This window comes from Parasteatoda tepidariorum, chromosome 11 (genome assembly GCF_982258835.1).
Source record: "Parasteatoda tepidariorum strain Cologne lab strain chromosome 11, Ptep-v5.0, whole genome shotgun sequence".
Taxonomy (NCBI): Eukaryota; Metazoa; Arthropoda; class Arachnida; order Araneae; family Theridiidae; genus Parasteatoda; species Parasteatoda tepidariorum.
Window position 1 is genome coordinate 140,899 of NC_141765.1, and position 22,367 is coordinate 163,265.

Below are 22,367 nucleotides of genomic sequence, written 5' to 3' on the forward strand. Positions count from 1 at the left end.
TTTATCAATACAACTTAAAAAATATAATTAAATTTATTAAGAATTGTAAAATTTCAACCACCCTGAGAGTTTTATAAGTTCAAACTTAAGAGTTCAAACTTAAGAGTTCAAACTTAAGAGTTCAAACTTAAGAGTTCAAACTTAAGAGTTCAAACTTAAGAGTTCAAACTTAAGAGTTCAAACTTAAGAGTTCAAACTTAAGAGTTCAAACTTAAGAGTTCAAACTTAAGAGTTCAAACTTAAGAGTTCAAACTTAAGAGTTCAAACTTAAGAGTTCAAACTTAAGAGTTCAAACTTAAGAGTTCAAACTTAAGAGTTCAAACTTAAGAGTTCAAACTTAAGAGTTCAAACTTAAGAGTTCAAACTTAAGAGTTCAAACTTAAGAGTTCAAACTTAAGAGTTCAAACTTAAGAGTTCAAACTTAAGAGTTCAAACTTAAGAGTTCAAACTTACTAATTATTATACTAGTAAAGGTAGATAAACTTATTACGATATTAGACTTTTAATAAATTTAAATTTTTTTATCTATTTCATATTTGGAATGCAATGGGATACTTTCTGGTTTTAAAAAATATCAATTTTCAGATGAATAAGTTCGACAGAAATAAATAAAACTACAGCTGAAATTTTTATAAAGTAACATAAAACCTTAAGATGCAAGAAGTCATAATTAAAATAATATAATTAAAATAATAAGAAGTCCAAGAAAAAATAATAAGACAAAGTAAGACTACTCGAATAACGAATAAAATAAAAATGATAATGACTGTCCGAACATACGACAATTCAAGCATAAACGAGCTACAACTGCCAATGTTTTGAAGTATGTAAGATGGCCGACGGTTAATTTCGCGGTTAACATTGCCGAGCTTTCGGCTTCACGAATTTCTGCTAGTGTCTCCTCCATCTACTCCTAGCTCCATGGGTCAAACATAGTGTTTACTACAAATGATGTTGAATTTGATTCAGCAGTTTTCGCGCTATCGAGCTTTAAAAATCACGATATTTAAATATGGCCACCCTATAGTATGGAGAAAAGCTACGTTATCCTATTGTCTTTTTTAACTTCATTTAGCTTTCACAAACTATATGGGAAATTCGGACTTACCTTGTTCTTGCACCAAGTCCTACAAGAAGACTATTATTTGTAATTTTCCGCAATGAAAAATGTAATTGAAGCTATTGAGGCAGTAAAAAGGCGGTTTTGTATTGATAGAGAAAAAGAAAAAAAATTTTACTGATGTAAGTCCCAGAATCAGAGTCATAAGTCATTCTACGTTTTGTATCACATTTAATCTGCAGATTAAACAAAGCGGTTCCTTAACCAATGAATTGAGAAATTCTCCTTCCTTTGGATCAACAAACGTAAATCGTGCATTTAGTCTTTTTAGTCATGCTGTATCTTTTTATTTTTTGTTTCAAAATTTAGCTATCATTGACGGGTAGTACGACTTTTTACAGTAGACACAATAAAATTTTCATCTGGAAAACTTGGGCTTTTTAGGGTTTGAGAGCAGTAAAAGTTACGAGCATTTGATCAAATTAAACAATGAACCAAATGTAAAACCGAATATTCTAAATATTTTTTGGTCTAAAGATTAGAATGTCGCACACTCCTCTGCTATCTCAATGATTTAAGAGGCAGATTTTAAGCTAATGAAAAGCCGCAGTCGAAAGATAATTATGAATTCATATGAAAACATTTCAGTAAAAGCTTGACGTAACGGCAATTTTCGAGAAACCTGCTATTACTGTACCGTCAAAATCCTAATATTAAACATACAAAAACTGTATGTTTATATTGAGTTAAAAATTACTAACCATAGGTTGTTATTACCAATTTCTTTTCAGATAAATACATTTTTCTGTTGTTAAAGTGAGTAGTATATTATGCGATAAAGATTTAAATAGAAGACGTTTTTATTTTTTTCTGGTATCTATACAGAAAAACGAAAATCTACTTCCTCCTCACAGTTTTAGCTCTTTATTTGTGCCAAACAATGCTTGTGCGACTACCAGCTAATTCTTACCAAAAGAAAATCTTCTGCAGTCTCAAAGAGAATGCACCTTTTGTTGACCACATCTATCATGCCCCCTTGTTTCTCTTTTATTAAAAAACACATTTGTAATTTAAGACGGATTTTGACTTGAACTGTAAGGATTATCCGTAATTTAGAAAGTCTGGTCCAAATAATTTAACTAAAAAAGTACTCGAGCCTCTGTTAGCAGTTTAAGTAAAAATATCTTGGTCTAATAGAAAAGGTTTTATTTTTAAACTAAAGTAAAATCATATAAGGGGCCGTTCAAATACTACGTAGATATGTTTTTGGCAGTTTGGCCTCCCCTCCTTTTTAGCAAAGTGAGAAAACCCTCCTCTCATGCTTGGGTAAGAAATTCTCCTTGTTTTTATTTTTACTGGTAACACCCTCCCCTTGTTTTTATTTTTACTGGTAACACCCTCCCCTTGTTTTTACTTTTACTGGTAGCACCCTCCCCTTGTTTTTACTTTTACTGGTAACACCCTCCCCTTGTTTTTACTTTTACTGGTAACACCCTCCCCTTGTTTTACCTTTACTGGAAAAATCTAACTTAGAAAACAAATTTAAATAAAAATGTAACTTTATATAAACTATTTGGTTTAAATTTTATAAAGTTTCGAATATTGTCTTGAAATTTTTCGAGGTTTCTTTCGGTCTTGACTTCTAAAACTCATTAAAGAAATTTTTTCCCCCAAATTCAACTTTAATTACAAATAAAAAAACTTTACAGATTTTATATTTTCAAATTTTTTTTGTTGTATATTTGCACTTACCAAAATCCTGCTATTTTCACTTTTTTTAAAATCTCATACGCAAGCATTGGACATACCACCCCGCTCCTTGTAAGTAACAATAAGCAAATCTGAAATCCCTCTTCCGTTAGATACTTTCTTAACATTTGAACTGCCACAAATTAAATATTTACGTAGCTTTTGCAGACAATACAAGACTTTAGTCTTTGTAAGTAACTGTATTTCATCGAAACTGCGAGAAACTGTGCTCACGTTGAATTGTCACTACGACGAGTTGAGCCCGCGAAGAATTGTACCTACCACGAATTATCATCATGACTTGTTGTGCCCACAACGAATAGTCATTGCGACGAATTGTGCCCTCTAAAAATTGTGCTTGTGATGAATTGTGCTCACAACGAATTGTTCCCTGAAAAATTGCACCCCTCCAATCGTCGCCGTGACGAATTGAGCACGGCATATTGACTCAGAACGAACCTAACTGTTTTGATATTATTGGTTTTTTTATCTCTTTGTTTGCAAGTATAGTTTGTCTGCGTTAAAAACTCCTCCCGCCAAAAAGTCTGAAGCCGGAGGCTGCTATGGAGACAAGAATAGGGCATTTCAGGGAAGGTAGCTTCTCTTCATTCTAAGGCTAACGCAATAAATCGAAGAAAAATATTCCCTTTTTCGCAGACCAGTCAAAACCTGTTCTAAACAATGACCCTAGACCCCTGCTTGAAATAGTTATACCTCGTCACAGCCGCGAGTCTAGACGAATAGCTAGGGGAGTTATTACTTTAGACAAACTATAGTCTCTTCCAGTTGCTAGCACGCAGGCAAGGCATAGAGAGCAAAATGATGCGTCAAAAACAAGAGGAAATGAAGGACTAAACTGGAATGTAACTTTTACGTCAAAAATACCATACCGTGTAATATTACGTCAAAAACAGGTAACATGTTAAAGATCTATTCCTCGAGCTATTAAGTACGAAAAATTCTGATCCTCAGGATTTTTTCTTTTCGCAGCCCTCAGTGCCATTTCGGTAACCATATTTTTTTGCCCTCACTTCTGGAAAATTTGACTCTAAGCCTACCTTGACTTTACTTCACTTTTCTTTCTTGACTTTCTTTTTTGACGCCCTCACTTTTTGACCTACCTTTTTGTTCCTTTAACTTTACACAATTTAATTTCTCTAACTGAGGTAACCGAACACCAGAATAGCACATAATAATTTTTTGCCCTCCATGAAAACCAAATATCAGAATCACGTATTAATTATTCTACATTTGTAGGTTATGTATATGTATTATTTACTGGGTCATCGACTAATAGAGCTGCCTATAGATGTAAACAGAAAAGCGACCATGGCAGAAAATACTTTTGTTCTAGCACTAGATGGTGATATTAATTTCAGACCACATGCTGTCCAACTGTTAGTGGATCTTATGAAAAAGAACAGAAACTTAGGTGCAGCATGTGGACGAATCCATCCTGTTGGTTCAGGTACGTCTGGTTTAACTGTGTCATTTTGTTTGAAATACATGTTACCACAGTAATGACGAGAAATTTAGCTGATGTGGAAAAAGGGCTTGTGACATATCAGTGAATTTAAGAACATCAGCCTTAAAAAAAAAAAAAATAAAAAAAAAAATCTAGCAACAGCAGAAAGTTGTCTACGAAACATGTTTTTTAAAAAACTATCTTGTTTAATGACCTGGTAGGGGGAGAGGTTTTATTCGTACCACTACACGTTTTTAAATCCAAAAATTGGAGTTCCTTAAGAACGTCACCTGGAACCTTCTTCCACAGAGAATTTTAAATAAAACCATCTCGAAATGGTTTAAATAATCGCATTACTCATTGCATCTCATTGTTGTTGACTGTTATAAACACTAATTATCAGAGGATACCTCTTAAAGGAAATTTCTCAACATTTTGCGAAAATTATCAGAATTATCGACATTATTTTTGCAACTTTTGTCCAGTTGAAAGTATTTAAAAAAAATATCTCCTATAACCTGTAAAATGTATTATAGATATGATTAGCACATTTTCAAAAAATTATCCTTGTTACGAACTTGATCCAAACACCTAGCCATATTTTTAGAACTATCTTCGAACGACCCTGACAGGAATGTCACTTAATTTTGACACCGGTGAGACGACGTTAACAGCGCCTCTCTCCAAACTTCCACGTTTACAGCCTCGACAAATTTAACGTATACCTTGCTGCGTATACACGCCGGTTATTTTGTCATCTGCCAAAATCGAACTCCCAGCTCTCCAACCAGCAATGTGAGCGATGCCTTAAAACTGGTAGAGTTAAAGCAAGAGATCTTCAGCTTAGAGAAACCTAGACTATTCCTTTTCGGATCCTTTCATCACATACATCGATTTAAATTCATAGTGTAGAATCTCTTACTATTTATATTCTAAATTAACAGGGTTAATTTAATTTTAGAAGTTTTCTGAACTCTAAAAGAATCTCTCTTTATTTTTAAAATTAATTTAAGAACACTAAAGAAACTATTCAGATGAATATTATAATTTAATATTAGATAAAATGCTATTAATTTTAAAAAAATAGTGGAAACAGGAACGACATTTCATTTAAATGAATTAGCTTTTATGTAAAAAAGGTTTTTTGAAAAAAGTATTGAAATAATACATTCAAATCTACATTTTTGACTCAAAATGAGCTTGAGGAATTAATTTTAAATTATTTTGTTCCCATTACTTTTTCGTCAAATTTAAATTTTATCACCGTTTGATTTCATTTCATGCGTAGCAATATTTTGAGCTTGGCGCAGTATAACCACCAGCGGCTCTACATTCAACAAATAGGAAAACTAGTGAAAAAATAATCAGCATAAGCAGATTATTTTTTGATATTTTTTATGTTTTGTTATTTTCTGAGCTATAAATTATTTTATAAATTACTTTATAAATTACTATTCTATAAATTAACTATTCTAAAAATAAATGATACACATATTGAGATTTTTACATTATTTGATCCATAGTTTGAAAGTAAATGAATCATTTGAATTTTCTCTTTCTTTCAAACTATACAAGCTATATTTCACAACTCAACCAGCAATAAAATATTATTTTTAAATCATTCATTCTCTTCCAAATATGAGGGAAACTAATTCGATGAAGTTTTAATTTGAATTCAATTGATAAAGCTTTAATTTGAATTCTGTAATAATCAGCAAGGGTTAACAAATTTATATTTAATGCAATTTTCTAAGTGGACAAATAAGAATACATTTATTGCTTCAGTTTTTGGCATTGATAAACGAATTTTTTTTTTTTTTTTTTTTTTTATGGAATAACGAAATTTATGTCCATATTATGTAACGAAATTTATGTCGGCAGGTCCCATGGTCTGGTATCAGAAATTTGAATACGCTATTGGTCATTGGCTGCAAAAAGCAACGGAGCACATGATAGGCTGTGTACTTTGTAGTCCAGGATGTTTCTCGTTATTCAGAGCCAAAGCTTTGATGGATGACAACGTTATGAGGAAATATACAACAAGATCGGATGAAGCGCGACATTATGTACAATATGATCAAGGTATGTGATCATTCTTCAATTTTCATTCGATGAATTGCAAGTGTTATAATATGATCTTTTTTTAGGTGAAGATCGTTGGTTGTGTACTTTATTGCTACAACGGGGATACAGAGTTGAATACAGTGCAGCATCAGATGCCTATACTCATTGCCCAGAAGGATTTGGAGAATTTTATACCCAGCGGCGGCGATGGGCTCCATCCACAATGGCTAATATAATGGATCTATTATCCGATTATAAAGCTACGGTTGCAGTTAACGACAATATATCTTTGCCTTATGTTGTATATCAAGGCATGTTAATGACTGGAACTGTCCTCGGTCCTGGTACAATTTTTCTTATGTTGGTGGGGGCAATGGTCGCCGCTTTTAAAATATCCAATTGGAATTCTTTCACTTATAATATCATACCTATACTCTTATTTATGGCAGTATGTTTCATTTTCAAGAATGATATTCAGGTAATTTCTTTCAAACTTATTTAACTATAATGTAATTTTTCAATGGAACTGTATTTTATTGCTGTTAAAGGTCTGTATATTGTTTTTTGTAGATTCTTATGAGTGGGTCAAAGGCAAATCATTTATATTATATTTTACATTTCATTAAACGTTACAAAAATAGTCTCTAAAAGTTCGTAGTATTTTTTTTATTTAAAAAGAAGCATATATTTTGAAATAAAAATAATAACTAGTGAAATTTGTGAGAAATTTGAGAGCTAATTTTAAGATACGAGAAAAAAGCTCAAATGAAAACCTTTTACAACTCTTGCCCAAGCGTAGAATCGTTATAAACATTTCTTTATTATTTTGTGTTAAACACAACTAAATTTTTAACTGCTTAGAAATAGACAAATATTATGCTTGATTCCAACTTTTTCCTTATTTTAAATCTCATTTCACTAATGCTTTCTTGCTTTCATTGGGTTGATAAAAAATTATCTATTTAAATTATCTATTAGATTACATAGTATTAAAAATGTCACTGAATGTTTCTTTTGTAATGAATTTATAGCCGTTGGCTCAGGAGATAGTGCTCGCCTTCTAATGAGGTGAACCGTGTTCGAATCCCAGCGATGGCAAGGATGCAAATTCCGTATCCGACCGTAACGACCGAGAATGGATTCTTTCTCGGTTGTTACGATCCGACGCGCAACGAACACAGTACTGACGTAAAATATCTTCAGTGGCAGACGGACCATGGGTTACAGTCCTCTTGCCGTCAGACTAACCGTGGGAGGTTTTCATGGTTTTACTCTCCATGTAACGCAAATGCGAGTTAGTTCCAACAAAAATTCCCCCACGAAGGGGCAAATTTCTTCCATTATTTGATCCGGGAATTCCCTTATCTTCTAGATTGGGTTCAAAATTACAAAGCTACAGACGCAGTAGAACATTAGTATTCGTAACCAATAATTGGATCGGCTGTTTAACGACGGTTATAAAATCTAAAATGAAAAGGACTTAATATTGAGCTGCTGTGGCTCACTGAATAGAGTGCTTGCCTTCCAATGAGGTGAACCGGGTTCGAATCCTAGCGATTGCTGGTCGACTCGAATTTCTCACCTGGCTTGCACCGACCACAGTGCTGACGTAAAATATCCTCAGTGGTAGACGGATCACGGGTGAGAGTCCCCTTGCCATCAGAGTAACCGTGGCAGACTTTCGTGGTTTTCCTCTCCATGTAACGAAAATGCTGGTTAGTTTCATGCCCAAAGTCCTCCGCGAAGACAAATTTTTCCCAATACTTGATCAAAGAGTTCCTTTGTCTTCTGGATTGGGTTCAAAATTACAGGGCTACGGAGTTGAACATTGGTAGTCGTAAACCTAAAATTGGGTCGGGTGTTTAACGACGGTTATAAAATAAAATAAAAGGACTTAATATTAAATTGTAAGCAAAATGTCCACATTTGAACTATGAAAAGGAATTTATTTTAACCACTTATCGTTCAAATGTCACTTCAAAAACTTAGAATATTAAAATAAAAATCCTTCGTGTTCACATAACCTTCTCAATTTAGATTTTCATAGATTTTATTCTATAAGCATAATAACTTGAATAGCAAAAAGGAAAGAAGATTCCATTTTGGGGAAAGAAGTTAAACCGTTCTTCCACGTGATTCAATATTTCTTTATATTGTAATGTTTTTAAAAAAATATTGAATCACGTGGAAGAACGGTTTAATTTCTTTCCCCAAAATGGAATCTTTTCTTTTTGCTATTAAAGTTATTGTGCTTATAGAATAAAATCTAAATTGAGAAGGTTATGTGAACACGAAGGATTTTTATTTTAATATTCTAAGTTTTTGAAGTGACATTTGAACGATAAGTGGTTAAAATAAATTCCTTTTCCATAGTTCAAATGTGGACATTTTGCTCACAATTTAATATTAAGTCCTTTTATTTTATAACCGTCGTTGAATTCAAAAATGTGTAAGACATTAAACAATACAATGATTTTTAGATAATAATTATATTATATAATATATTATGTAATATAATATAATATAATAATTTTTTTACTAATAAATCTATTATGATAATGATATGGTAAATATGTTACGATAATTATCAGTTAGTAATTGATGAATAAATATTATTAGTTCAACCGATAGTAAAAGAAAAGCTTAATATGTTGTTTTTTCGATTGCAATAAAACATTTGAATTGCATAATATTTTAATAAAATAATTTCAGATAATGGTTGCTCAAGTAATGAGTGCTGCTTATGCTTTATTGATGATGGCTGTATTAGTTGGTACATCGATTCAACTTACTGAAGATGGTCTTGGTTCACCATCCTCAATATTTTTAATAGCATTATCGGGTAGTTTCTTTATAGCAGCCTTACTTCATCCACAGGTTTGTATAAATTATACTTTTTAAAATCTAGATACCTTGTATTTAATGTAAGTAAAGCACTACGGACATGCGTTATTGGCAAAACTTACCGAAAAGACACGAAACAAAAATTCCTTTATAGACTTAACATGAATTCATCGCATCGACAAGGTATTTTTATCAATCCAAAGCTCAAACCCATTGGTATGTGATTCTTTTTTTTGTATTCAAAATTATTAACAATTCAATATATTCAATTATAGGCAAAAATGTTCATATACGTGGTCACATGATTAGATTTTAAAAAAACTTTATAATTATAGTTTGAGGATTTATAAAGTTATTTTTGTTACTGTATGCTAAATAAACAGTTGATTTTGTGATAAAACGTTAAGTTTTCTTTTTAAGCAGTTATGTCTAGAAGAAAATTTAGCAAACAAGCTAAAAAATACGATTTTATTTTAATATTTCAAGAAATGAATCCGCTGATCAATAATTTATGTAATTTTGGTGTAGTTTCGTGTCTCTTGGCTGGGAAAAAAAACGAAACGTCAAAGAAGGAAACTGTTCAGATACAGTTTATTAACTTTCTAATCTTAATAAATTAGGCCAATTTGCCACCCATTAAATAAAAAAATAGAGACAAGGTATTAATAATGAAATTAAAATAATCGGAAAAAAACGGATAAGCTTTCAACACAGGAGAAAAAAAGCGATATTTAAGAAAAATTTTGTAAAATTTGATAATCGACTATACAATCTTTTTCTTTCGAGCAATTTTGAAACTGTTTGTCATCACTCTTCAACTATAGTTAGCGCTATTAAAACCTTTTTCCCTTGCGTTCAACACAAATTACAATATTTGATAAATTTCGCTGATAGTTTTCATTTATACTCATTTGAAACAAAGCCACATAATAAGCCTATATAATCCCACAGCCCCAGTCAAAGGAGGTACTTAATAGATAAAGGCTAGCTTCCTTAGATAAACTATGAGTAATGACATGAGTTCTATATTACCAGTAAGTACGCCGACCTCTATTATGAGAGTGAAGAATCCGCTAAAAAAAGTACGCTTATTCAAAAAAAAAAAGTTTTTTGTCTGGGTTTGTATTTTGAAATATCATCTGCACAAATTAATAAGCATATTTAAAATCAACCCCTTGAATTAATAAAATTTGAAGGTGAAAATCTGATCATTTAATCAAAAGGTTTTTATTTTATTTTGTACCCTATACATTACTAATATAGCTTGCATTGAAGGTAGGATGCAACGATAACTAGATTAATTGTAAGCATAGTGTTAAGTAAATTATATGAAAGTCTATAAAATGCTGCAGGTAAAAAGTTATTTTATCCTATATAATATTGCTTTATGAGTTATACTTTAAAAAATGGCAATCTTTTATCAACGTGGTACTCTCTCTTAATTATTATATTGTTCCTTTTTAGGAGTTTTGGTGCGTTTTTCCGGGCTTGCTTTATTTCCTCAGTATTCCATCTATGTATCTATTGCTTATAATTTATTCCCTTGTGAACTTGAATGTGGTAACATGGGGAACAAGAGAAGTACAAACAAAGAAAACTAAGAAAGAAGTCGAAGAAGAGAGGAAAGAGCAAGAGGAACTTCTTAAAAAGAAAAAAAATACCGATCTTCTCTCTTTTCTTGGTATCGGAAGTAAAGACAACGAAGAGGGTAGTATAACGCTTAGTTTGGCAAACTTATTTACTTGTATGCTTTGCACATATCCAAAATCGAATGAAGACAAGCTTCATCTAGTGAAAATCGGAGATCAACTAGAACAAATGAATAAAAAAGTTACTAACCTAGAAAGGCAGTTGGAATTGTCACATGTAATACCTTTCAAGAGTAGGAGGACATCTGTAGTTGGAAGAGGGTCTGTACGAGCTCCATCTGAAGCTGGATTATCTGTTGTAAATGAAAACGAGGATGAGGAAGCTGAATTTGAATCAGACTCGGACTTATATTCTAATGAAGGATTAGGTAGGATAATTGCACTACTAAGTGAATTCTCTCAGTGGGTCCCAAAGATACTTTTTATTTATAACCGCCTCATTGATTTTATTACTTTGAATGCGTTATCTTGTATCTTGAGAAGTAGCGTAGCTTCGAACTTTAGTGCTACTTAACTCTACACGCAGTCAATAATTAAAAGATTCTTCAGCGAAAACTGTGAATTCCAGGGAATTTTTATATTTCTTTTAAATTTTAAAAATATAGAAGAAAACGTTAAACGTTCAACAATTTGCCTCAAATCGAAATTTTATTTAGATTTCAATGTATATGTTACCGGCAAAGTATGAAATCCGGCATTTTATAGAATGACTAGGCATTGTATAGAATGCCTAAAATTTTCCCGGCAAAGTATGAAATGATTTATATTTCGCACATTGCCTAGGCATTCTATAGAATGCCAAATGAGAAACCGGCAAAGTACAAAATACATCTCCGATTCGCCAAAATGTCATTCAAAAATGGCAAATTCAAAACGTCATCCGATTTTATATTAATTTATTCGTGGATATAGTTACATTTATTCGTTATTTTGATACTTACTCACGATAAATTAGAAGAAACATCAGTGTTTGGAGTATCGGGCAAATATATACCGGGCAATGGCCTTTGACCTTAAAAAAATATCAGTGTAGGGTAAACCGTGCAAATGTAGTGCTCGGTATACACTGATGTTTTTTTAAGGTTCAGTGCCACTGCCCGGTATACCCTACACTAATGTTTTTTTAAGATCAAGTGCCATTGCCCGGTTATATTTGCCCGATACACTCATGTTTCTTCTAATCTATCGTCAGTAAGTATTAAAATATCGAATAAATGTAATTATATCCACGAATAAATTAATATGAAATCGGATGTAATAAATATTTCGGACATTCACCAAAGCGACTATGTGATTGTCAACATTCACCGGTGAAAGTCAACAATCACCGATTTCGCTCATTCACAGTAACATGCACATCATTTACATAATAACCTCATCAGGACGTTTATTTTATACTTTGCCTAAATAGCATCCGTCATTGTATAGAATGCCTAGGCAAAGTATGTAATACTTCTCACATTTCATACTTTGCCTAAAAACGTCAGGCATTCTATACAATGCCGGCGTTTCATACTTTGCCAGTAACATATACATATTTTGTTTAAGAAAAAGTTTATTTTTTTAAAAAAATTGTAAGGTTTAATACCTATCATTTTTGATTTTGATGAAATTTTTTGGGTGTGTTCTTTGTGTAAAACTATAGATGCGTGTTTTTATTTTTGCAGAATATTGTCTTTTTTTTTTTTAAGTTTAAGGAGTCAAAATTGAAGACAATCTAGTATTTTAAGAAAAACACATGGCAATACTTATTGTGCAATCATGAGAACGATACTTATGTGTTCTATTACTTCCTTACTAGCTATAAGAACATAAATATTAATTGACTTATTTTGCCAAGAGTGAACCGACGTCAGTGAATTCATACTAATAAGTAGTACCTGAAAAGATCTTCTGGGATGACCTTAAAATTGATCATACTATTTCATAAAACCGAAGTTTAGAACAAAGTTTGTTCGTTCTGCTATGCACTGCTTCACACTGAATTGATTCATACCAAAACCAAGTCTATAGAACAGCTGCATCAACTACTACAAAATATGATGATTTTATGTATAAAAAAACTAATTTTTGACCTATAGCTTTTTACACGTAAAATCCATAAAACTTCGAATCTATCGAATATTTGATTTAATAAGATTCACTTGCCTACATAGCAATGTTAAACGCGTTAAAAGATATAAATATAAAACTGAACTTTTTAATACATAAAATCTTTTACGACTTTTGAATTATTAACTTGAGTTTGGTTTCATTCGATTCAGCATGAAGAATTATATATCGGAAAAAAGATCTCATTTTTCTAGATAACAATGTGTAAATTTCACCAATTTTGACATCCTTCCCCTTAGTTAATTCAAGACGGCGACTGAAAACCTCCCCTCAGATTAGGAGGCAAACATCAGATATCCATGATGGGTATCATTTAAAAAAAAAAAAAAATTTGAATAAGTAATAGTAAATCTGCGAGTAGATTTCGTTTCTACTATCCTTCAGCCTTCTTTTCCAGCCAATTACTATTAACTAATGGCGAAGGCAGTTAATGACTTTAACCAAAGCATTTTTTTTTCAGTTTTTGGTCACGCCCAACGTACATAACACATTTTGTCTTAATTAGATATTCGCTCTGAAATATACATAGTTGTGATTCACTGTTGGTACAAGTAGGTTTCAACAGACAAAATCTAAGGAAAAAGTCTTACTTCATAGAATTTTGAATGAGCTTTGACCCTTATTCTAAGAGTCATCCATGAATATTTCTGTCCTCATAGTGTGGGAGCACAATTTCGACCATTCAATTTTGGCACAAAAAGTATTGTCATATGTTTAAATCAATGCGGTTTTCTTAAAATACCCGATGACCTACAGGTTTGACTTTCCCAATTTTTTTTTCCTCTTTTCATAAAAAAAAAAACTTTTAATAGTTTTACATTAAGAGCCTATCCTAAAAACTATAACAAAACAAAAAATGTCAAATATGTGTCTGATTTTCGAGATTTTTTCTTTTCCTTAAAAATAAAAAATAAAAAAAAAAAAAAAAACTGGTTTTTGAGAGTGACTTTAAAGTATTTAGCAAGTTTAAAATGTCAAGAAGCTGAATGTTCTGTTAGCTGAATTTTAAAATGAGTTATTTTACTTTTCCTAAAAATGTAGAAAAGCCTTGAGATTTAGTTTTGAAGTCATTTAATTTTTAATGTATATAATTTAAAAAACAATATATTCCTTCTAATAGAATTGTTGTTGATGGCCTTCTTTAATCGAATAAAATTGAAACGAAATAAAAAGTTGGAAGAAAATTGAAAAATAGAAAGTAAAAATTAGATTCATTTTCTAAGGATGAGATCTTTTCTGCAAACTGTTTCTGAGTACTTTAAAAGTTTAAAGAATTTTCACAAGATAAGAACACAATACAGACAAATCTTATAACCTCTTGAAAATCGTTTTTCTTTTTTTCTTCCACTCAAAGTATTCTTTTGAACAATTTTGAAAGGTGACTTATTGTTATATTGCTCCAAGCCCTTCATATATATTTTTCATTTTACTGTATCAACAAATCATTCAACTTATCATTTTACTGTATCAAAAACTATAACGGTAATCTTTTACTCTGGACACAGCTCAAAATGTGCTTTTAAGAAACGGAACACAGATCAAAATGCGTGTTTATGAAAACTGATATAGCTATTTAAGAAAATGGACATTGCATACAAATGGGAATGGACATGTCATACAAATTTCTCTCATAAAAATTATTTAAAAAGAAAAAAAAGAAAAATCAATTAATGGATTGAAATTCATTCATAATGTGATGCCGTACAATTTTTTAAATTATCTGTTTTGAAAGACAATAATTCTTTTTACAAAGTTTTGGTAATAAATTAACGTTGTACGAATTTAGAATTTTTTTAAAACCACTTCATCGTTTAATGTTCTGAATACAAAGACATGCCTGAAAATATATCTGTATAATATACCCAGCCACCCTGACTTCGAAGCCCAGGACTTAACTCCATAATGATTATGTTTAGCTTTTTAAAAAATAAGTACGAAATTCCCCGTTCAGTTTCACCTTTGTAAACATGTTTTGCGGTGTCCATTTTCTTAAACACGAATTTCGATCAGTGTCCAGAATAAAACGCTCACCGATGGCTATCATCCTTCAATGCTTGTCGGCATATAAGGCCTTTAACATGCCCTTACGGCCAATTCTTACAGCCATTGGCCGTAGATATGGTTTTACCCTAGCTTTTCAATTCTTTTTGTTTAAAGTCCTATCGTGTGACGGTTAACACTATAACGACGAGTTTCTTATTTTCATCTAAATATTTTAAGAATTAGATTCAAAATATTTCAAGTAGACTTTGAGACACTAAAATCTGTAAAAATATATTGTAAAATCTAAAATATTTTTCAATTTTAAAATGGGTTTCAACCATATATGGCAGTACTTTTACTTTCGTTACTTGTACCGCCGGTACAAGTAAAAAGTACGTACTTTTACTTGTACTTCTTAAATTTAGTACTCTTACTTGTACTTTCGTTACTTTTTTAGGGAAAAAGTACAAGTATTTGTAACGGAAATGTCGAATGAAATCGTTACTTTTTTCTAAAACTCAGTAAGCTTTCTAAAAAATTTTAATATCTAATTATTCATAAAAATTTTAATATCTAATTATTTTCTATTTATAAAATAACATTTTATATTTATTTGAAACATTTTTCATTCATTTAAATATGTCAATTAAAAATTTTGTTAACAATGTGTGCGCATTGGATGCTTTTTTAAGTAATTTAAATAACTAATTTCATATTACTATTACAAAAAATTTTGGCACAAGTTTTAAATTTTTTAACGTTAAAGTATTAAATTATAAAAACAATGCTTTATTTAATGGAGATGTAGTATGCATTAAAAAAATCTAAAATATTATAATTTTTTTTTATTTTGCAACAAAATATTTTTTTTGAATTATATTAAACGTAACATATATACTATTACGTAAACGTATTAGTTATTCATTTCATAAAATTTTAAAATGAAACATTTGTTTATAATTTTTGGATTTAGTATTGCACATCGTGGATTATTAGTTATTTATTTTATAAAATTTTAAAATAAAACATTTGTTCATAATTTGCACATCGTTATTACAAATCCAAAAATTACCATTATGAAATATTTTCAAATAAAAAAAATTTATAGTTAAAAACAAAATATAATTTGTAGTTTATTGGATTTATAGGGGTTTCCTGTATATGAATGTATTTTTTTTTAATTTATTTTCTAACATAAGTTGTAATGTTTATCAAATTTGTCGAACAAGGTAATTTATTTATAAAATAAAGCTTCCGAAAATAAAAACAAAATTAAAAAAAAATTTTATAGTTCTAATATTAACATAAATCTAAGCTCCTTTTTATATGTAAACAGATAATTTTGATTTCTGGTTTGGCTCCTGGGTATTTCAAATGTTCACTATTGCAGGAGCTTTTTAACATTCGAATTAGATTTTATTCCGTAATAATATGATTTCTACCACTTTCATCTTTTTTTTCATTTAAATAAGTTAACAAATATTTATTTTGAATTAGCAAATATAAATTTTTATTTAAATAAAAAAAAGACTCTTTAAGTTAATATAAACTAGGGAAAGAAGAAAGAGCTGTCGTTTCCGTAAATTTTGATATTCGTTTCTCATTAATCAACTATATTGAGGTTTATTAATTATAATTGTGTACTATAAGTCGCGCCAACGATATTTTAAAGTTAGAGGGACTTGCTTACTCGTAAATATTTAATCAGTTTATTTCTTTTCTTTGAACCAGTTTTCAAATTTTAGATAAAATTTCTTTTTCGTGCAAATCCATAAAAAGTTTGATATTAAAATTATATTTGATTTTAAAATTATATTATACGATTATATTCTAAAATTATATTATAATATTCTTCCGAATTTAAAAATAAATTAATGTCCATAACTCTCAAAATTAAAAATAATTAAATAAATAACAACAATTTTGCAAAAACATTGAAGAACATAGGAATATTATTCAATAAAATTTTAGGTTACTTTGAATTTTCGATTTCCTAGAAATGTACTTTTAAATCGTTACTTTTTTTGTTTAGTACTTGTACTTTTTACTCGTTACTTTTTAAAATAAGAACTTTTTACTCGTTACTTTTTTTAAAAATACTTGTTCTTTTACTCGTTACTTTTTAAAAGTAACGTTGCCATATATGGTTTCAACTCTTTATTCTGTTTCCTCTAAATAGACCAGTCTTGGAAAATGTCAAAATTAACAATACATTTTAAGTGTCAAAATTAAAGCTATTTGAATTTATACGTTGAAAAATAGCTTTTATTCGCTTCTAATATTGGATTCTGAATAACAGCAATTTTACAATGCAATAAATTTTACATAAAAGGTGGGCTGCTTCAAAGGGATCTTAAAAAGATTAACGTTAAAATTCCCTATTAATCAGAAAGAATACCATTCAAAAATTTTGGTAGCAGTCTGCGAATAGGTCACACCCGGTTAACACACCTTCATTTGCTAGTTGAAGAACCTTCTCCTCAATGCCATACTTGTAATGTTCCGCTCACAATTCACCACATTTTAATAATTGGCCCATGTTTTAACCAACAACGTTTTACCTTTTTGGGGGTTCAATTTTATGTATACAGGATTTATTGAATGGCATTCATTATCCTAACATTTTTGCGTGCTGTTGGTACTTTTTAACAATATTTGAATGTTTTAAGCATCTACAATTTTATTCAGTTTGCAAACATCGTATCAATTCCCTCATAGTATTTTATAATGTATTCATACCCTTTTATCTAAATTTATTTATACCTTTCATCTGATTTTATAAATTTGTACCATTTTGTTAATAAAAATTGTACAATGAAAGTGTTATAAGCACTTTGACCTTAGCTTTTAAACTGTTATACCGTATTGTTTGGCGCAGCATGTCCTTATTCGGACTTTGTGCCATTAAACCCTACATTAAATCAATCAAAAATTTTTGATTGTGAAATGAACTACCAATTTTTCCAAGTCAGTTGTCCATTTAAGTGAGTCAAAACCTGCTATGTGTTAATACTAATTTTCTTTCTAGAACCTAAGCAAGAGCGAGATGATCTGATTAATCCATACTGGATAGAAGATAAAGAATTAAAACGTGGAGAAGTTGAATACTTAGCAGCCTCCGAAATCCAATTCTGGAAAGATCTTATTGATAAATATTTATATCCTATTGAACAAAATAAAGAACATCAAGCTCGCGTAGCTTCAGAGCTCAAGGAACTACGGAACAAAGTTGTATTTGCTTTTTTCATGTTCAATGCTCTTTTTATTTTAATAGTATTCTTACTCCAGTTAAACAAAGATCAATTACATTTGGACTGGCCTCTTGGAGTTAAAACCAACATTACCTATAATCCTGAAACTAGTGAAGTCCATATCGAAAAAGAATATTTGGAGCTTGAACCAATTGGTTTAGTGTTTGCTGTCTTCTTTGCTTTGATTCTTGTTATTCAATTTGTGGCCATGTTATTTCACCGATTTGGTACGTTGTCCCACATCATGGCGTCAATAGAACTGTCGTGTTGGAACCAAAAGGTGGATGATATCAGCGATGATGCATTCATAGACAAAAATGCCGTTCAGATAGCTAGACAGCTTCAACGACTGCGGGGCATAGATGATGATGAATCGATTTATGGAGATAGATTAGCCAAGAGGAAGACAATTCAGAACTTAGAAAAAAGAAAAAATCAACGAGACAGAATTGGTACATTAGATGTAGCATTCAGAAAAAGATTTATGAATCTTCATGATGGAGAAAATGGACACATTGGTAAGTGCACCAAAAATTGTGTATAGCCTTTCTTTGGGAAAATTTCCCAAAACCAAAAAAATCCTTAAAATCAACAAAATATTGCTAACAAAAAGATTAAGAATTTCATATCAAAATGGATGATTTAGAAATGTAACTTCCATAATTTATTTTTTCGGTAGTCCTGTGATTGATCCCTGAGCAGTGCCGGGGCTGTCGGCAAAGAATATACGAAGGGGAAGAAGCCTAACTTCCAATGACAAAAATGTAAACCAGTCCCCCAAGGTTAGGTGGGGTCCCTGTATATAGAAGAATAAAAACATTTAGAGGTACAATCTAAAAAAAATTTCGGCCATTATTAAATAAAATAATAAAAAATGATAAGGGATTATTATAAATTGTTTGCATGAAATTATCTTTGGATAAACGAATTTTGTAATTGTGAAAATTTTTTTTGATTAGCTCAAAAAATTCTCGAGATATTGTGAAATTCGCAAAAAGCAAAATTTACGTTAAGGGGTCCAAACTTTGAACAGCTCTTCTGCTAGAGAATGGGTAAAGATGTCATGAGTTTACAATAACTTTACAAAAATTATTTAAAATATATTTCCATAACTAAGCTGCCAGATTACAAAATATGAAAGTAAAACTTATTAGAATGTAGTGGGAAAAATATTGTTAATATATTAAAATTTTGCGGATATAATTATGTGGGTCAAAAAAGTGATATTTTTCAGTTGTTAATCCGTCTGCATTTAATTTTTAGCTATTTTTTTATATAAAAAAGATTTACTTTAATTCCTGCTAAAAAGATTGTTCAAATATTTTTTTTCTCTCTCCTTTATTTGTCCTTTCTTGTTTTCTTTGTGTAATTGTTATAAATTCTATGCACTTGCAGCTTATGCGCTGTTAACTTTGAAATTTCTTTCCTCTTTGGAAAAACTAATTTCATAATTGTGTGCAAAACTGTTATAAAGTTCCTGAGGTATGGCGAAATACTCTTAATGTGAAAAATAACTTTAAAGTATCCAAACTTCAGAACCTTATCTCAACTAAGCTATTAAGTCAGTGTTTCCAGATTAAGGCTACTGAACATATTTTGGTGATTAGAAATCCACATTCGTTGAAAAATAATATTCAGAGGAAAGTTTTTTTGAAATTCGTATTTAATTGGAAATTTACATTTGTAATTGCATATTTACTAATTCTTGCAATTCATATTTATATGGGTCATTCTCACAAAAACAGTCATTTTCATGTCCCCAGTATATTTTATGTTTGTTTTACAGCTTGCGAAAAAAAAAAATTCAGGGAAAGTGTCCTTCGGAATGCAAGCTAACAAAAGAATAAAATTAAAATTATCAATTTTTATTTTTTATTTATTTTAGGTAATTAAAATATACCAATATGTCATTCCCTTACTTGTCCCCACTGCTGATTTAAAAAAAGAAAAAAATTGTTTCTGAAATAAAAAATTTTTTTTTACAAATTCGTGTTTTTTATTTCAGAATACTGAAATATAGAATTCAGAAAATCAATTTTATATTTAATTTCTGATAAAAATATTAACACAGCACTATTTTAAACTTTGTCCCCAGTGTTTCGCGTCATTCCCTCACAACAATGTTCTTATCACCTGCAATCTTCTTAGAATAAAAATATTTTAATAAAAACTTCAGAAGTTAACAAGTGGCATTATAGAACAAAATTGCAGTATGTTTCCATCTTCAACTTAAAGAAGCTTTGCTGTGGAATAAATTTGAATGAATCAAACCAGGTAAAATTTTTTACATTTGTCATTCCCTCATGTCATTTTTTAGAGTAAAATAAAATACAACTTCATCGAGAAAGTGGATAATTATATGTTGCTTTCTTGTATGAATATAATTGTATGTGATTGACTTCAGAAATTAATTAGGCCTAACTGTTATTTTTAAATTTCATTGAATTCTTCATTCCCTCACTAGTGTATAAAGTGAGGGAATGATTCAAGATGAGTATATTATCAAATTTTTTTTTTTTGTTCAATCGTGCCAGCCAATTTTATTTCCCAAACCTGTAAAAACTATTAAATATATAAGACTAAATTATAATAAATATTAGATATACTTAGTATGTTTTTATTTTCAAACTTTAGGTAGATGTAACTTAGATAGAAACATGTATTAAAATAAAATATCATTCCCTCACTTTTTAAATAGTGAAAATAATTAATTTACTTATTAATTAATTTGAAAAATAAATTAAAAATTAATAAATTAATTTATTAAATTAATTAATTTATTTATTAAATTAATAAATTTATTTATTAAATTAATTAATTAATTATTATAAATTAATTAATTATAAATTAATTATTTAAAAAATTAATTAATTTAAATATTAAGTATAATTTATAGGATATATACTTTCTTTATAATGCCATTACATATTTCTATTAATATAAAAAGTTTCAGAGCTTTTTATTCACTTTACTTTTTTGGGATTTTATGAACTGAAAAATGACAGTTTTCGTGAGAATGACCCATATAAACACTGAGTTTTAGTAAATTTTGAACACTCTTTTGCAGCTACTCCGGTTCTGAATGGTCTTAACAAGATTGGTCGTAGTCGAGAAACGATCCGTGCACTCGAACTACGGCGTAATCACCTCCTTGGCAATAATAGTAGAATGGAAACACTTGGTGCTAAGAATGATTTCAATGCTCGAAATAAAAATGGTCGGCCAAAGAATAACGATTTAAGAAGAGTTTTTGCTAAGCCTAATGGTGGTATTGATACCAGTTATGGAAACAAAGCATTTGATCCTGATGACATAAGCTTACAAATTTATGAAACAAAAAATAGTTTAACCGAAAGACGAAGACAAAGTCATTTATAATTATGAAACACTGTTTCAAAATCGAAGAAATATTGCATTACTAACAAACCACCGAAGCGATTAATTAAGTGAGAAATTTTCTTTAAATTTGAAAACAAAGTGCACTTAAAATTCCTTGAAAAAAAGGTCACTTGAGTTCTGCAATTTTTAAAAAAAACTTTTTTACATATAACTGTGCAATAACGAACTTCTTGTTTTGTATGTGAAAGTATATTTATGTAAATAACTTAAGAATATGTTCATATAGAATGTTTTATGTTCAGAGATTTTATGAAATGTGATTTTTTAAAGATTTTATGTTTCTATATTTTTAACCATTGTCCTAGGGCCAATAAAGAGTTTTCTATCGAGCTGAGTCATTTTTTAAAATTGTCTAAATGGTTAACTTTTAAACTTTTTGCCCAGCGATAAGCGTTTTAAGCAGAAAAACTCATTGCATCTTCAATCCTAATCAGTTTTTTTATTCAAACTCTTTCTACATAAACGGCCATTCTCACCAGATGCAAATTTTTTTTTTTTTTGCATTTAAATGGTTAACTGATTGGGTGAGTTTTTCACCAATCTGGTTTTCATTCACATGCGAAAAATATCGCATTCTTTGAGAAGGATCCTAAACTTTAACTAAACATTAATCTTACTTGCCAATTTTGACTACCCTAAGCTCGTCCAAGCTGTGCACACATTACCTAATGCTTTGTCTCGCCACTAAGTTAGATTTAAATATCATTCTCACTGCAGGAAAAAAAAATCAGACAAAAACTTGATTGGTGAAATTTTTTTATCTGTGAATAACTCACTGATCTGGTCCTTGT

At 30.0% G+C, this 22,367-nt stretch overlaps 1 protein-coding gene across 2 annotated transcripts in view; it reads left to right on the forward strand.

Annotated features, from left to right (window-relative positions):
* Nucleotides 1–21,905, forward strand: part of LOC107443595 (chitin synthase chs-2) — an 86,892-nt gene extending 64,987 nt beyond the window's left edge. For both annotated transcript variants that reach the window (XM_043053560.3, XM_043053559.3), the window contains exons 11-17: nucleotides 4,067–4,277; nucleotides 6,156–6,356; nucleotides 6,422–6,816; nucleotides 9,051–9,215; nucleotides 10,647–11,199; nucleotides 17,955–18,695; nucleotides 21,245–21,905. In XM_043053560.3, the coding sequence (XP_042909494.1) occupies nucleotides 4,067–4,277; nucleotides 6,156–6,356; nucleotides 6,422–6,816; nucleotides 9,051–9,215; nucleotides 10,647–11,199; nucleotides 17,955–18,695; nucleotides 21,245–21,555 (2,577 nt within the window). In that variant the 3' untranslated portion in view covers nucleotides 21,556–21,905. The remainder of the gene's footprint in view (nucleotides 1–4,066; nucleotides 4,278–6,155; nucleotides 6,357–6,421; nucleotides 6,817–9,050; nucleotides 9,216–10,646; nucleotides 11,200–17,954; nucleotides 18,696–21,244) is intronic.
* The last annotated feature ends 462 nt before the right edge of the window (nucleotides 21,906–22,367 follow it).